The 17,928-nt window shown below is 42.8% G+C and overlaps 1 protein-coding gene across 1 annotated transcript; it reads left to right on the top strand.

Moving 5' to 3' along the window:
• The first annotated feature begins 1,007 nt into the window (after positions 1-1,007).
• On the top strand, positions 1,008-17,113 carry adamts8 (ADAM metallopeptidase with thrombospondin type 1 motif 8). Its single transcript, XM_022768084.1, has 9 exons — positions 1,008-1,926; positions 3,991-4,230; positions 8,498-8,630; positions 8,779-8,946; positions 9,682-9,974; positions 12,691-12,877; positions 13,709-13,881; positions 14,316-14,491; positions 15,407-17,113. Exons 1-9 carry the CDS (start codon positions 1,207-1,209, stop codon positions 16,149-16,151), a joined length of 2,835 nt encoding a protein of 944 aa, XP_022623805.1. The 5' UTR covers positions 1,008-1,206; the 3' UTR covers positions 16,152-17,113.
• Positions 17,114-17,928: the final 815 nt, after the last annotated feature.

Consider the following 17,928-nt stretch of genomic DNA (forward strand, 5'->3'; position numbering starts at 1 on the left):
CGACACCTGTTTGCGCCTGAAATCTGCTGGAGCATCATCGTGTCTGTATGCGCGGATAAGTTCGTAATGCTCTGGCGCCATCTGCCGGTTAATGCGTTAAACTGCGTCTCCAGGATCATTTTTATTGATGAAAGTTCTCACATTCCTCGCGCACAGGCTCAATAAAGTCATTTACAATGCGCCGGACAGAACATGAGTCCAGTCTTCAGCCTGTTAGAATAATCTTCTATAGCACCGTGAATGTAATGCAGACTTTATTGTACAAAGAAATATTTATAGATATAAAAATGTTTCATATCTGCAGCATTTGATTTTAAAATTGGACACATTTGGTTCTTTGTTTTTATTGAACTTTTGATTAAAGAAAGAGGTTTATTGGAGGCATTGCTCCTTTATAAGTGAAGTATGGTTTTAACAAATTCACTTAAAATTATTCAAATGTTTTTGGGTAAAGAGCACGTGAAGAAAACAGATCTTATAGGTTTCTCCATGTTGAGCAAAAACACACAATTAAATGATAATATTCTTCTTATTGTCTGGCTCTAATGTGATTATACCTTTCTCACACACAGCGCCTGTCAGTGTCAAACGGTGGTCTTTTGTGCAGGGATAAAGCAGAACACCCAGTGTGTGTGTGTGTGTGTGTGTGTGTGTGTGTGTGTGTGTGTGTGTGTGTGTGTGTGTGACTCCGAAATAACTCGGAGTAGCGGACTTCCAGCTATGCATAGTATTGATGTCCTGCCGCTGCTATATAGCCCGCTGGGTTAATAATAGGAACGCGGTTGTCAGGCTATTTCGGAAGGGGGGAGTGTCGACCTATTCTCATTGGATCCGTTTTATCCGCCAGTTTCTCCTGAAGTGCGAGTGGGAGGAGAATTTCCAGGATATCAAAAATAAACCCCCTCATGTCCAAGGAAGAGCAGAAAGTATAAATACCACCGATATGTCCAGACTGCAGCGGTGCTGGTGAGTGGTACAACAAGACTTGAGCTTGGCTCTGGGAATTAGAAACGACTCAGACAGACTGAAATTAAATACCAGACACATTTGACTGAGACTGGTTTTATGTTTTTACAGCACCGGAAAATCTCTTTTAATTTGAAGAGATCTCTGATTTTGAGAAGTTTCTCTTTCGCCCGGAGAAGACGCGCCACTTTCCAGAGATAAAGGACTTAATAACATTGTGATCAACTCCCTCTGCAGAAGATGTGTCCCACTGTGCGTTTGATCGTTTTATCCATGTGCGTAATGAACGCGGCGCTTTCCGCTCCGTTTGAATCAGAGGATGTTGTACCTGTGCGGATTAGAGTCAGTGGCCGCTTTTGGAAAAGAAGCGAGGAGCTGCCGAGGTTTGTCCTCAGCGCGTTTGGCAAGGACTTGACTCTAAATCTTATACCGGACACCAGCTTCATCGCTCCTTCCTTCACCATACAGCGTATCAGAGCCAGAGATGTTGGCGCTTTACGCAGCGCCTCAGGTGCCAAACCTGTCCCGGACACAGATCTCCAGAAACTCATGAGCCAGACAGAGGACAGTGAAGGCCAGCTGAGGGGCTGCTTTTACTCTGGGAACGTAGATAACGATCAGAACTCGGTTGTGGCAGTCAGTTTGTGCTCCGGCATCTTTGGCTCCTTCATCACGGAGGGCAGAGAGTATTTGATTGAGCCCAAACTCAGCGGCAGCCTGGGGCCAGACTCCGCCGAGCAGCTGCATGTCATCAGGAGGAGGACATTCACCAGGAGCCCCAGTGTTTCCCTCCTGTTTGATCATGCGGCGGAGAAGCACAATGGGGAAAGTTTTACGCACGGGGACGGTGACGCACAGAGGGAACCTCGCCGGAGACGCTTTGTTTCCGCGCCACGGTTCATAGAGACCCTGGTGGTAGCTGACTCAACCATGACCCACTTCTATGGAGATGAAATAAAGGTCAGACACGATGAAATCATTCTTTCCTGCACACACAGTTGATAGGAACCTAAACACACCTTAGTTTAATTTCGCAACTGTCCCATAAACAAAATCCAGCAGACGTCATCTGTTTTTTTTTCTCCTTCTTTATTTCCACCATCCCTCCCGCTCAGTCAGGATTCACAGCCTAGGAAATATAAGGCAGGGATTTGTTTTTCCTTGCTGCTTCATAAAAATGTTGGGAGCTGGGGAGGAAACCGGTGGGCTCCCTGTTTTCCACAGGCTGAGAAAGAGGTCAGGGAACAGAAATGCAAGCAATGCTGAACCACATTCCTCGGGACTTGGTCATGATTTGGCAGCAAATCTTCAGCATCATCCAGGGAAGATTCACAGGGCTTACAATATCTGTTCTGCTCCGTCTTATAAATCCATTAAATCCTGCTGCAAACATTCAATATTTAAATTCAGCAGAATCTAATGGATGGTGTCTTTAAATGACAGATCTCCTGAAATAATCCTCCATAACAATATCAATCCTTTGGTTCTAACCAAAGACATTTATTTACTTTAAAAAAGTAGGACAATCCGTGATCCTGCCACAATCTGCAGCAGCCAGATTCTAGTCTGTTTGTGCTTAAAAAGCTCCTCAGCTGCCAAACACTCAGCCTCAAACCACAGTCAGTCACAGGCACCAGAGACAAGTGGACGAAAGTTACGCTGAAAAATTGACAGACAGGTTCATTTTAACATTCATTCATGTCACCCTGGTTTGTCTATGATGCAAGGATGGTTTTTGAGTGCTTCAGATAGAGAAAACAACCAAACACGTCGCTGTGCGGGTGTGTTTACAGCACATGTGGAAAATCTGTTTATTGGAGAATATCATCCCACTCTGGATGTTCTCTAGATAAAATATCAAGAGGACGTTCATTATGATTTACAAGCTGTCCACTAAGACACAAACCCTGCCCATCCCTACCTCCCACAACACAATCATCCCCAACTAAACTATTTGGAGGCAGCTCTTTATAAACAAAGGGATTCTTTCTGAATTCTTCACATAGAAGAAGACATTAAGGTATAAAATAACTTTTTTTTTAACAGTTTAGTCAGAAAACTGTTCTCCAACAGCAGCAGCAGAGACACAAGGCACAAATACACATAATAATAACAAATTATTACAATACAAGACAGAAATATGCAGCACTCCATGCTTTAAGTTCCAATGACGTCTCTTTTTGAGTCAAGTTTCCATTTTAAGAGGCACAGTAATTCCTGTACATGAGTAATGATGCACACGGTTATTTCTGTAAGCAAATTTTATTCATGCTCTCGTACTATGACTAATGCTTCAGTTAGCCACTGCTGTAGTGCAGTGTAATGCGTTTTCTTAATTACTTAAGTCATCTTTTTTTTTGTTTAAAACACAGTCAAAATGAAAACAAAACAAAGCAACAACCCTAAATAGGAACCTCAGCCAATTTAAGCCATGGAAATTGCTATTTTCATTTGCATGTGTGATAGGAGGTGGTGTGTGATGGAGCCCAGCTGAAACATCAGCAGTATTGGCCACTTCTAGCTCATTGCAGATACTGTATATATTTGTCGGCCAAGAGATTGCAGCACATGATAAGATCACAGCTATGTTTTGAATTATTTAGAAACACTGTCACCGGCAGAAAGGTCCTGTTTAGTACATATCTCAGTCACAGCTCTTTAATAACCAATTCTACATGTCCCTTAAAAATGTTTACGTAACACTGGCCTCAAAAATATAATTCAGTTTGGTTCTAGTCTGTGCAGAGATGGAGTTGCCCAGATATTTCAAACTATGACCCCAAATATGATGAAAATCTGGACTGCACATGCTCCAATCACGGCATTGTAAGATGACGTATTTAAAAAATGTTCCAGATTCTTTCAAGAACCTAACATGGATACAGTGTCTTTGGATTCTTGGTGTTGTGGTGCGGTACATTTGGCTTTAACTATGCCCTCAAGCTCTTTAAATGTCTTGTGAGTAAAAGTTCATGTTCATGGAGGTTTCAAGTTTTTAAATGTCCTGTCTCTCCTCTTTCTCAGCACTACATTCTGACCCTGATGTCCATGGCAGCCCAGCTGTACAAGCACCCCAGCATAAAGAACTCAGTGAACATAGTGGTGGTGAAGATGTTGGTGGTGGAGGACGAGGATGTTGGCCCGGAGGTCTCCAGTAACGGAGGCGTGGCTCTGAGGAATTTTTGCTCCTGGCAGCAGCTCTTCAATCCACCGAGCCAGAGACACCCAGAGCACTACGACACGGCCATGCTGTTCACTAGAGAGGTGAGGGATGAGTACAGATGTGGTTTACAGCTGCAGGACGGTTGTCGAGGCCTCTGCAATAAAACCCAGCATCATCTGCATATAACGTTGTAAATATATGATGTATATATATATGACGTGGTGATAAGAATGTGATGACATTTGCCTGAATTTCAGCTTGAAGGTTCAGCTTGACAAAAAGCTTTCAACTCAAGGTCCACTTATTAGCTTCTTTCTGGAGCTTTCATCTGCAACTCACAGTCTTCTTGGATAGAGTTTGCTCAGTTGTCACAGAGACTTCATCACTGAAACAACAGAAACCCTAACCCTGGACAAGAGACTGAATTAACACTGGAAACATCAACTTATCTAAATACCGGACCAAACCCAAACCCAGTTCCAATACCTGGGTCACGTGATAACAACCGAGCCATCTCAGTTTTAAAGAGCAAACTTCATCTACAGAGGAAGACTGTGAGATGTAGTTGAAATCTCTGGGGGGAAAAAAGCTAATAAAAGGACCTTGTGTTAAATTTGATGGAATATTCATGCAGATTTAAAACAGCAGTGGCCCGAGAACAGATCCCTGGGGGACACCACATTTATGGAAGGTTTTATTGTAGAGTTTTGGCTCCTGGAAATGCTGAATTCTTATAATATTTGGGCATGAACTGTAATTTAGAGCTGCATTTATAAATCTTTTTATATAAACAATGGGTCATGAAGAAAGAAGACACTTTTTTGGTTATGCCTTTCCACTCTCAGCAGCTGCAGGAACCTCTTTTTAGCGAGAAAACTCTCATAAACTGGCTGTTTGTACATTAGCTGCCAGCACCAAATGGAAAACAAGTTAGTTAGTAACTAGCTCTCAAACATTTGGGAGGGGCAGATATATTTCAAGAACTAAAAGAAGAGTGAATATTGGACTTATGTTTGTCAGCTCACCAGAAACACAGTTCAAAATTAATATTAATGTTTCTCTGGCTAACACATTAGCTGTAAAAATCTTAATCTTATTGTGGAGCTCTGCCCCCAAGTGGCAGAAAAAACAAAGAAAATAAGATGAATGCAACTTGAAAACACAAGTATTAACAACAAAATATCTAAACACTGGAATCAGGCTACAAGAGGGACAGTGATCATGACAGATAACAGTGATCAGGTTTCTCTTCAAAGCATCAAACAGTACATACAGTGTTGTGAGCTATTTACACTATATTACTAGAATGCAAAATCAATTCACCCACGATATTCTGGAATATTTTGTTCTCCAACCCAACAAGGATGAGTCATGAATTAAACCCTGGTGGAATTCAGCGTCGGGCCAGCTGCGGCGCATGCTGCGGTATTAGAGGCATCACCCTCCACCACACAACCATTCCTTAAAACCAGAGTGTTTTATAGCAACACAGGTGAATTTTTGAGGCAATTTACTTGTAATGTGGAGGAGGTCCCAGCTGAAATGGGCAGGTTCTTGTCATATAGTATATTGCTCTTAACACGTGTGAGACTAGAAACAAGATGAGGTCAAGAAAATGAATTGTAGAGATGGAGTTAGCTGTAATCTTTTCCAAGCAGGGGGAATGTCAACAGAGTCCAAACAAGCTGCTTTATAGGAGCTTCGACAGGAAATAAGTTCACAAGTCCTTGGGGTTTGATATGTGATTGGCTTGTTCTGCTGTATTTGGCTGCTGTCTTTCATCTGGTGCGAGCATGTGGACAAGGTGTTAGCAGACAATACATCAGGGGAGTGCCCTGGTTGCAGCTTGATATTTATTGGTTTGCTGAATGACGTTAGCGTGTAAGTCTGACCCCGGATCAGGGGAAATGATGATGAGAACATATGGGATTCTGCAGTCTTGTTGAAGCAGCGTTCAATCTGGGGAAAAAAAAAAACCACTGTTCAAGCCAAACCTGCTTTGTGTTTGTTTTTCGATTTCCGCGGAGATATGCTTTGAAATGTAGAAGATGGAAGGATGAGCTAACTTTAGTGCCCCCACAAATCAGCCCAGACACGATGACGACACTCTAAACGGTCAGGAGTTGAGTGTGCAGCCGGGTAAGAGTTGAAACCAACAGTCAGTGGAGAGAGCTGCCACTGGTGCTGGATGTTGTGAGAGTCAGAATCTACCCTCCGCTGCGTGTAGTGGAAACATTTTTCTCATGGATTTTTGTGGTTTTATACTGTATGTGTGTGTTTGTATGTCTGTCTGCTTTGACCCACACATCTCGCTTTGTGTGTGTGAGTGCGAGTGTGTCTGTACATGAGTGACAGATGCTGTTGTGGAACGTGATGTACAAACACACGCTGGGCTGCATTCAACTGCTGCTCCAAGTCCAGATGTGTTTTGAATCACAGAGGGCTCTGCCTTGTGGGGTTTTTTTGTTTTTTTTTGTGGGGGGGCTGAGGCAAAGCCACGGACGCTTCGGTCTCCGTCCTCCACAGCCAGACGTCTTCTCGAACAGGGGAAGGTTTCTGATAGACCACACTATTCTTTTTCCCACACCACAGCTCCGGACAGCTGCGAGCTGCAGATATTTATTTGCTGTGTTTTACGACGGAAACACTGAGCAACGTGTTTTTGATTTGTTTCTTTAAAAATGGCAGAAAAAACAACTGGACGTACAGTAAATAGACGGTGAAGGTTCACCATCCTGCATGATTAATATACCAGTCTCTCAGAGCTGCCCAAACACGTACTATATTTATTATATGACAGAATAATGTCTTTAACTCCTCAATCGTCCAGTCTGCCAGATGTTTCTGAGCAAACAGTCACTGTGCTTCCATTTAACAACATTGTCCATGTATGAAACCTCAGATAAAGTCTGTTCTCCACACTGTCATTGTCACAAATTGTTTGATTACAGCTGATTCTACATGACGAGAACTAAACCTGAATTGATTTGAATGAAATAGTTTGATTGGATCCGCTACAAGTATGCATTTTTTTTTTTTTTTTATTAGTTTCAGTGGAAAAATCTTGGTGTTCCATGACATTAAAGCTGTTTGGCAGCAGCGCAGAGATTGAGAAGAGGCTGAGTGAACGCAGCTCTTGTTTCTGATTCTGAGTGGTGTGTCACTGCTGGTTATTAAGGTGGCGCATGGCTTTTACAGTTAATGGTGGGTCGTGTCTCATGTTCCCCTGGTGTTCCACAGGTAGATACCAATTGTATGTCAATATATAATATATATAGATACATATGACGTTAAATATATAAATAAATACATAACTAATAAATAAAAATAACATTTTCTAACGCACATTAGCATCAATCAAATTTTGTCGAAGGCCAACTCCCTGAGCTAGCCGTGCACGGCTAATGTATAGATGAAATAAAGAATAAGAAATCTAAAGACTATAAAATAAAGAATATGAAATAAAGCAGTTTGCTCATAGAATTACTGTCCAGAGGCAGATTTGTCTGCAGCACACGTCCTAGCATTGCACGCCGCTTTTATTTTTAACCACATCCCATCTTTGACTCCCGTCAGCTGGCTAGCTAATGTGAGAAAGTAAGCTAGTAGCAATATAAATGCTAAACAAGCATATACACAAAGCTAGCTCCACAGGCAGCAAGAAATGACCTAGAAACAACCAACATCACTGGTTGATAATCCTGCAGCCTCTCACACAGTGAAGTTTAGCATTGCAAGAATTGTATTTGTAATATTAGCTTGTATGAAAATCCTGCTCGTTCCTCATGATATACCAGTGACTGGATATCTGCTAGGTGTGTGATATTAAAGTTAGAGCAGACTGCAGTGTAAACTCCTGACACAGGGTTTAATCAGGATCATTGATCAGCCGCGCAGGATCACACAAAGAGACTGCACGTCGTTTTGAACTGTGGAAAGTTACAGCCGTAACAACATGATAAATTTTCCATCCAAAGCAATAAGTCTGCTCCTCTGTCAGCTGTCACAAACTGAAACACATCAGACGCAGAGCGGCTGGAAAACATTAGCAACATTCATTAAACAGCTTTAAACACACAATGAGCTGTTTTACATTAGAATTGGAATTTGTTTCAGTGCAAAACCGTCACTGGAGTCAATAACCAGTGATATACCATGAGTGCTGTGGTGTATGCATGTAAGAATCATCATGTGTAGGTGGGGATGGCGTGTTGCACCATCACACCAGCGCTAAACTGATTTCATGCACCGTATTCCAGTCAAACAGCAGAGATATACCACTGGTCAAAGTGCCATACTACTAAGAACTGACAACCTTGTGACCTCGGTGCTCCATTTTCTTTAGTGTTTGCTGTGTTTGTGTTGCAGGACATCTGTGGACAGAAGAGCTGCGACACGCTGGGCGTGGCCGACGTCGGGACGATGTGCGACCCCAAGAGAAGCTGCTCAGTCATCGAAGACAACGGCCTCCAAGCCGCCTTCACAGCTGCACACGAGCTCGGTTAGATTGAGTTTTATTGTCGTGTGTGTGTGTGTGTGTGTGTGTGTGTGTGTGTGTGTGTGTGTGTGTGTGTGTGTGTGTGTGTGTGTGGGCTTTATGGAAAAAACAAAACATCACATCCTTATCACCACGTCCTCTCCCGCTGCAGGTCACGTGTTGAGCATGCCTCATGACGACTCCAAGACCTGCGAGAGGCTGTTCGGGGACCTGGGAGGACATCACCTGATGGCCCCTCTGTTTGTCAGCCTCAACAAGACGGCGCCGTGGTCGCCCTGCAGCGCTCTCTACATCACAGAGTTCTTCGACAACGGACACGGTAGGAAATATTTCAGGACACTGCGGCTCTGTTACCAGTTGAATAAAACATGCTCTTCTTCCTCTCCTGCTCCGACTACAGCTCCCCTGCTCAAACATGTCACTCCCTTCAAATTATGGGTTTATCTTGCCCGGGATTTCCACCTCTTCTCTTTCCACATCCTCCTCTTCTCACTCTTTCCCTTTTGTGTTCCTCTCTCTCTCTCTCCCCGCCTCGTGCCGTGCATCTTGTATTGTTTGTATCCTTGCTAGACCTATCAGTGAACCTTCTTTCCCACTGAGTCATACTATGGACCTCTTCCTGTTCTCCACCTCCGCAGCCAAAAGCAACAGCTGGTGTCAGCAAAATATGCTCTTTATCAGTTGGAAAATGTCTCCAACGAAAACTCATGTGGCTGAGAATGCTCATACCGAACTGTGCATGTCATTGACAACTCCAGACAAGAGCTTATTGAATGTAATAAAGAATCATTAGTGGAACAATGAATAAATTCAGATTTAGAATAGCTGTCAAATGTCCAGATTCAGAGCACTGGCCTGCCTATAAAAAAATTTAAATTACTTGTTTTTATAGTCGGGACACAACTTTCCCTGAATGTTTTTCCACTGGTGTCACGCCACACACAAAGAGCAACACATTCACCATTGTCCCACTGCTGCCATTGTCGAGTTCAGAGTCTCCATAAACCACAATATCATTAGTCTCATACAGTATTGCTTTGTGTTGCGAGCGCAGGGGACTGTCTGCTGGACGTCCCAGAGAGCACCATGCCTTTACCAAGAGAGCTTCCGGGCACCAAGTACAGCCTGGACCAGCAGTGCCAGCAGACCTTCGGAGAGGAGTTCATCCACTGCCCCAACACGTCAGACAGTGAAGTCTGCAGCCAGCTGTGGTGTCAGGAGGACGGGACGCCGCAGTGCACCACCAAGAACGGCAGCCTGCCCTGGGCTGACGGCACTTCCTGTGGCCTCAACGGGACCTGTCTCCATGGAGCCTGCATGGCAACCCAAGAGGTGATGAAGCCACTGGTAAGAAAATGGTGTTTTTCTTCCACTGTGTTCATTTTGAAAGAAAAAATGAAAAAATCATGTTGGTAATAAAACCACCCACTGTTCAACTCATACACTTCGTTGGTCTGGTATGACCAGTAGCTTATGGTGGCTAGTGCTAGCTAATGTTAGCAAACGTAGCTGCGTAACTGACATTAATGAGACAGTTCACTGACTTTATGACTCTTCACTTCTTGAATTGTCAATTATGAACACAGTTTCCACCGTTACTCAGAAGTTACTTGGTCTTTACATCTGCAAGAGTCGATATTGGTTTGAACGACAAACCTACAGAGATTGATCAGCTGATTTTACAGCGATTTAGCATCTTTTAGCTCGCAGCTCTCATCAACCTCGTTTTCAGCAATAGCAGACAGATGCAGACAGATGCACATACACACAAAAAAAAAAGCTCTAATGAAGCTACTGTTCATTACCTGCCCACCACCAAACAGCAGACAGGCAACGACAGCAACCTGCTGGTGAACATAGTGTATTGCATTTAGCAGCTAATGACAGAATATTTTCTAATGAAGTGTTGGAAACAAAATAGATCTAGAAGGAGAGAGAATATACACTGGACATACACGACTCCAGAATAATGCTAATGTTGCTACTTACCTTTTGATGCAACGACCATATCAAGCTCATAACGCCGTAATGTGATGTGTAGTAATGTGTACATAAAGATGGACGACGTGTCTCCACTTCCTCCCGCTGTGCAAAAATGAAGGTTAGCAGGAGTTCAGACCAAAGAACGGCCCTCTGCTGAAACAGTGCAGGCGGCTGCGTTGATGGGGGCGTGTTGTTTAAAAAGGTACCAACAGGGACAAATACAATCTCTTGAGTCAAGTTGCAGTAAGAGATTATGTGTTTAAACACTTATCAGACAGCAAAACACTGCACAGCGGTTTGTTATACTTACTGACAGGATTTTATAAATGGAAAGTTGCCACGGTGCCAACTACACAATCGCAAGGTAAATACAGTGTTCACCTTCTAAAATAATGTTCAACCAGGAACCAAATCCAGGCAATGACGGAGAGACTGTACTAAAAGGGAGGTAGCTTTGGAAAATACGCTGCTGAGACCTTGTATTAGCTTTACACAGAGCGAGGACTGTGGACTTTGTCCCCCATCACTTATAGTTGAAGACACAGAATGAGCAGGACGAATCATCGCATCAACCAAAAACTGTTTCAGTTGTTTTCAGAGCAACTTGAAGAACTGTGAAGTCACGACAACACGTTGCTCTTCCAGAGTAGCTGTCAATCATTTCTGACCACATTAACCTTGAACGCATGTAACACGATGTCGATGCATTCACACTCTGTGGACTTCATGTACATCGAGTTTGGTGCTGCGTGCTGATGGTGTGTGTTTTGCTTGCTGCTGAGAACCAACTGCAGGTTTTTGATGAGTCACTTCCTTTGAAGTTCAAACCTCATTTTCTCAGAAACAGAGTAAACGAACTTGTAGTCGTGAAACTCGTGAGTCAGCAACTTTTGAAACAATCTCCCACCACGGATATAATCATAATTAGATCTGTGATTTCTTTAGGCCTGATAGAGTTTCATGTTCTGTGTTACAACATTAATGACATGGTTATTATCTTAAATTAACTGTGAGTTTGCATTTTGCCCAGATCAATATCTGGTTTAAAATTATAATTGTAAATTTGAACTTAATCAAAGTTCTTTCTTGACCTTGAAAACAGCAGCTGAAGAAGTTGTGTAATATTGTTGAAAGGGACCTTGAGGTAAAACTGTTTTGTCATCTGTTTTTTTTCTGAGGTAAAGACTGAACGTTCATGCTCGACTTTTAAGCCAATCGTGATGAGAAGTCCCGAAAGCGCCAAGAAAAATGGAAATTTAAACGTCTACAATTGCATAACAATTGGGCAGAAGAAAACTGTGTGACACAACTGAAAGCTGCAGTTTAACAATCTTAATAATTTGTTTAATTCAGACTTTATTTTCCTTTTTAACCAACAACCCAAAGAACTAATGCAAAAAGCTGCATTAGAAATCTTGTGTTTTAGGAGAAGACTTTCAGGTTAAACTACGAAAAGTAATAAATACAAAGAACTTTTCAGTACTGCAGCTTTGTGCAGTTTTAAGTAGAAATACATGAATGAAAGTTCAGGCTGAAAGAACAGATTACAGCATTAAATCCAGCTGCTTCCTTTAAAGAACGTTTCTACGTCTCACAGTTTTATTTTAGCTTGATTGCCTTGATATCTTCTCCTTGTGTTTATAATGACACATCTGTTTATGAATTGTGATGTTAGCTGCTCCAAACTCAGAAAACATCTGGAAAGGACACCCACGATAGCAAACACACGCCCATATATCCTGCACACACACACACTCACACTCACACACACACACACACACACACTTACTTTCATACTTTAGCCTCACAAAGCTGCAGCATGGCAGGTTCCCCCAGCGGTGAGTGACACATGTGGCAGGAACATGGGTTGAGGCAGACAGCAGGCGCGTGCCGAACTTCAGCTCAGATCTGGGCTGGAGGCGCGGCACGCCAACACACTGTGCGGCCTCAAACCCAGAAGCCCAGACTGTGGTTTTGGACCGAGCAGCTGAGATTGCCTTTGGCACCGAGCTCTAACCAAATACTCTGACTGCTCTTTTTTTTTTTTCCCCCCTCTTTTCTCGCTCGTGTTGTACCGCAGGTGGTTGTGGACGGCGGCTGGAGCTCGTGGGGACCGTGGCGGCAGTGCTCCAGAACATGTGGAGGCGGGGTGGAGTTCTCCTACAGGGAGTGCACTGACCCCGTGCCTCAGAACGGGGGGAAGTACTGTGAGGGCCAGAGGGTCCAGTACCAGTCCTGCAACACGCTGCCCTGCGACAACAGTGAAGGTGAGAATCAGCGCACACCTGAGGCTGCTGATAGTGATGACATAAACTGATATGTTATACATATTTTTCTTTGTAATATTTTGCTATTTTATAATAATGATACTAATAATCTTTATTTATACGGAAACTACGTTACAAAGTGCTTGAAAAAGAGCAGATAAAACTATAAAAACAATCAGGTGTAATTTTAAATAAATGTAATAAACATTTTTGAACCAAATACAAACATTCGATGTTTTGACCAGACTTTTATTCGTTTGGCAAAGTAGAAATAATGACAAAAATCATCATTCACCAATCATCATCATCCTCGTCATCATCATGCTCATGGAATCATACCAGTAATCCTCCTGGAATCAATTTACCTCCCACCTTCAGGCAGCCAGGATAATATTACATTTCTCACAACTGAAACTAATTAGTGGTATTTTTGTTTGATTAATGACTTGGCAGTTGAATTCTATCAATATATTTCCTGATTAAATTTGTATTGATCAATTAATCGACTTATCGTTTCGGCTTTTAGACCGGAACACATCCAGTGTATCAGCCTGATATACAGGTTACTGCAAACAATCAATCATAACATCATTTAAATATTTGACCAATATAGAAACATAAATACAGACTTATTCACTTATATTAGTAACATATATTAATTATATTATATATAATAAAAGTTTTATTATTAACTTAGTTGATTGTAGGGTTATTTTATAGAGACTATGTTTTGGTAGGTAGAGAGTTTACTTTGAAAATGATTTGTTATTATATTTTGAAGAGCTTCCTGTTATCTGATCTGTTGTACCCGACCTGGTGTTTGACCCACAGGGAAGAGTTTCAGAGAGGAGCAGTGTGAGAAGTACAACAGCCTCCACTACCTGGACTTCAACGGGAACATGAAACAGTGGATACCCAAGTACGCCGGCGTTTCTCCCAGAGACAGGTGTAAGCTGTTCTGCAGGGCCAGAGGCAGCAGCGAGTTTAAGGTGTTCGAATCCAAGGTACAGTGTCTGCGCTCAGCGCCACAGCTCCAACACAACCATGTTACAGATGACGTGCTCCAGCTCTGATATGATCTGATGCTTTCCGATCAAACTGAAACTATTTCTTCAAATTCAGTTTTGTTTGTCAGTGACATGTAGATCTTACATGACACAGCAGGAGTCTGGCAGTTTGTTTAGGTGTTTTCAGTTGCATCTCATGGTCTTCATCAGTGGGTGGAGCTTTAAAATCAGGTCTTGCACAATCAGGATGTTTCATAATTGTATCCTGTAACCTTCATCCACTGATGAAAACTGTAACCTGTTATTGAAAGCTCTGGAAAAAGCTTGTAAAAAAAAAAAAAGACCTTGAGTTAAACCTATTTGCAGTTGTCCTTGTGACAACATTGCACCTGTATGTGTAGAATCAACACCCACTTGTTGTGTCGACGCAGGTGATCGATGGGACGACCTGCGGCCCCGACACCACATCGGTGTGTGTCCAAGGCCAGTGTGTGAAGGCGGGCTGCGACCAGGTGATCGGATCCAACAGGAGAGTGGATAAGTGTGGAGTGTGTGGAGGAAGCGGGCTCACCTGCAGAAAGATCACAGGCTCCTACAACAAAGCAACGTAAGTGGCGTAAAAACAGAAAATGTAGTTACACTTCATATTCACTGAAGTGCACGTCTTCATTTCCTTGCTCTACAGTTGCAGAGCAGGAGAGTGCAGAGAGGGTTTTGATATCAAGTTGTGAGAGTGTTGATCTCTGATTGGATCAAGACTGTGGCAGAGAAACCATAACTTCCTTTTGCTTGCTTATCTTGATGTTAATATTTTGAAGCTATGAGAGCATAAACATATTATGACCTGGTTCTGTCTATAAGTGTATTTTCCATATGACAGAACGAGGCTAACTGTTTTCTTTATGCTAAGCTAGGCTAACTTCCTCCCAGTTCCAACCATGCACTTAAAACTCCATATTTTCCTCTTCCCATGTGTTTTATTTTGAAGTGTTGATCCATAAGAAGATATATTTGTGGTTTTAAGAACCAAAAACCATCTCAGTGTAGTTTTACATCTCCTCTCTCAGGCTTCTCTCTGGAGCTCTAGTAACAACAGGTCGGTGAGCCAATCAGAAGAGAGGAGGCTCTGAGCCTGTGTTTAAATGGCTGGCGGTTTTTGTGAGTGATCCAATAAAAATATAGCAGATTTCAGGTAAAAACACTCAGAGAAACCAAATCCTGCAAGGTTTGGATGGTGGGTCCAGGTGGGCGGGGCTTGGTGACTGCTTTGTTGTGACATCACAAAGTTCCAGAAGTCCTGACGGCTGGTTTTAAGGCTCAGTTTCTGAATACAGGCTGTGTGCATTTCTCTGTGGACTGAGGCTTTGATACTTTCACAGTATTAATATAGAAGCTAGACCTGCTTTTATCCATTTTCTATTCTGTCTCTTGAAAGAAAACATTTTCCAAAAATTTTAAATCAGTTTAAGGCAAAACAAAGTCTATACATGATCAAAACAAAGTTCTGTCTTTTCTCTACCAGATACGGATACAGTGACATTGTGACAATTCCCATTGGCGCCACAAACATCGACATCAAGCAGCGGAGCCACAGAGGGATCAAACATGACGGGAACTACCTGGCGATAAAGAGAGAGAGCGGTGGTTACATCCTCAACGGTAACTTCTCTGTGTCCACGGTGGAGCAGGACATCCCTGTGCTCGGTGCCGTGCTGAAGTACAGCGGCTCCTCCACCACGCTGGAGAGGATCCAGAGCTTCAGGCAGCTGAAGGAGGCCATCACCGTGCAACTCCTGGCCACTGCCGGCGACGCCAACCCGCCTAAGGTCAAATACACCTTTTTCATCCCGAGAGATGTGACCTTCAATAAATCCAAGGAGAGGAAGGGCTCGTCGCTGTCGTTGCATATGATTCAGCCCTTCGGCGTGCCTGACTGGGTGCTGGGGGAGTGGTCTGAGTGCTCCAAGAGCTGCGGCTCTGGGTGGTCCAGGAGGAACGTTGAATGCCGAGACAGTGCAGGCATCCTCTCCAGCCAGTGCGACAAAGACCTGAAACCTGTGGACATCAGGGCTTGTGGGGACGCGCCGTGTCCCATGTGGCAGTTGGGACCTTGGTCCGCCTGCTCACGAACTTGTGGCCAGGGCGAGCGCCGCCGCAGCGTCCTCTGCATAGACTACACTGGGAAGACTGCTGAGCCAGAGAAGTGCGACCCGAACAAAATCCCAGAGCCGGTCTACGGAGAATGTCTCAACCAGGAGTGCTTATGAAGAACATGAGTACAGTGAACTCTCCCGCTTTGGTCTGACTGCACTTACCAACCATGGACGGATTACTGAGCAGTCATACTGGGCACAGGCACCGGGGCCCCGGGGGTCAGGGGACATAATGACTACAGAGAGACACGAAATGACCACAAACAGATATAAAACAACCACAAAGAGACACAAACTATCTGCAGAGTTGCAAAACAACCACAAAGAGACACAGGATGACTACAAACAGATATTAAATGACAACAAAGATACAAAACAACCACAAAGAAGCAAAATGACAAACAACATCTCTGAGTCGTTCTTTTGTGTCTCTGAGATTCTGACAGTTCTGGTCCTATGTCGGGGGGTGGGGGGGGGCTTTACAGGTCTGTGCCCAGTGGCCCACTGTCTCATAATCCGTCCATGTTACCAACTGGTCACATCGAGTCACATCAAGGGCATTTGCCTGAATTTTTGCTTTGTCATCTTTTGTTGACATTTGACAACCACTATTGAAATTTGAAACAATGGAAATCTACCTCATGTGATGTTTGTATAGATGCTAGATGAAGGTGCTGTGTGTGTGTTTTCTCCAGAATGAGAAGTTTTTCTAGTTCCGCTTTCAACACAAACGCCCTGTTCGGATAACGTTTGGTAACACCTGCAGTTTGTCTTGGTGAGTTAGCTGTCTGTTTAAAGTGGGGCTAGAACAACGGCACGAAACCTGCTGTCAAACACCAGCACAGTGTAAATATACCTCCATTCAATCCCCTATAAAGCTTTGATCAAGCCATTTACCTGTTATTGAGGTAGGTCCATATGATTGAGGCGCTGGGATTCAAGCCTTGTGGAAATGTGCTTCTGTTTTGATTCCTTATCTTTTATGCACACATACCAAGATGTGACTGTGATGAAGATGTCATGTTTTTATCCTGAAACTTAGCATTGTTGAAATATGCAACAAAAAAAAAAAAAAACATCCACTGACGCTAAAACCTGACAATATTTTGGACTTTAAAATCTGCCATCTGAAGCCTAAATCAAAATAAACTGTTTGAATTGGTGAACTGCACGTGTAGAATTTATAGAAATGAACAGAATTTGAGTTTTACATGATGTGTAAAGATTTTAGTTTAGATACCGACTGGTCATTCCTGACCAGAACAACCCACGACAGAGACTTTCCTTCTGCCCTGTAGTTGAACTTTAGCCTTTTCCCAGGTGCATTATGATGCAGTGGAGACGAATAGCGGTACAAACAATTTGCAATGCAACAAATGTTTCTTTGGAGGTGTTATTACTAAGTTAAATTATTAGCTTACTATCTATCGTGTATAAGAAAAAATAACATTGATTTTATTCATTTTCAGACTTTTATTTGTTAAACCCTCACAGTTGTTTTCAGACTCTGGTATGTATATTTGATTTCTTCATTCCTGTTGTTAATTTACAGTATGTTATAAAACAAAAGAGATGAAGTATTAGGCCTATATCCCTTCAGTGAAGGACCATACTATTTTATTATTACAGCTTCCTTTTTAAGCTATTTATTTTTGTAAAGTTTTTACCTTGGACATGTAATTAAAATGGCAAATGCTGCTGTCTTTGAGATTTTTGTCATAAAAATGGTCAAATAAACACATTTATGTCAGTATGTTGTTCTCCTTTACTGATCCTTATCCTCAGTGACAAACAAGAGGCAACAGTTCCTCAAACGTCTGCATCCAAAACTGTAAAAACCAGATTGTTGTTTCCAGAACGGCGAGTACACATACTTGAAAATGTCCCATAA

This window comes from Seriola dumerili, unplaced genomic scaffold, assembly GCF_002260705.1.
Source record: "Seriola dumerili isolate Sdu_G_001 unplaced genomic scaffold, Sdu_1.0 BDQW01001414.1, whole genome shotgun sequence".
Lineage (NCBI taxonomy): Eukaryota > Metazoa > Chordata > Actinopteri > Carangiformes > Carangidae > Seriola > Seriola dumerili.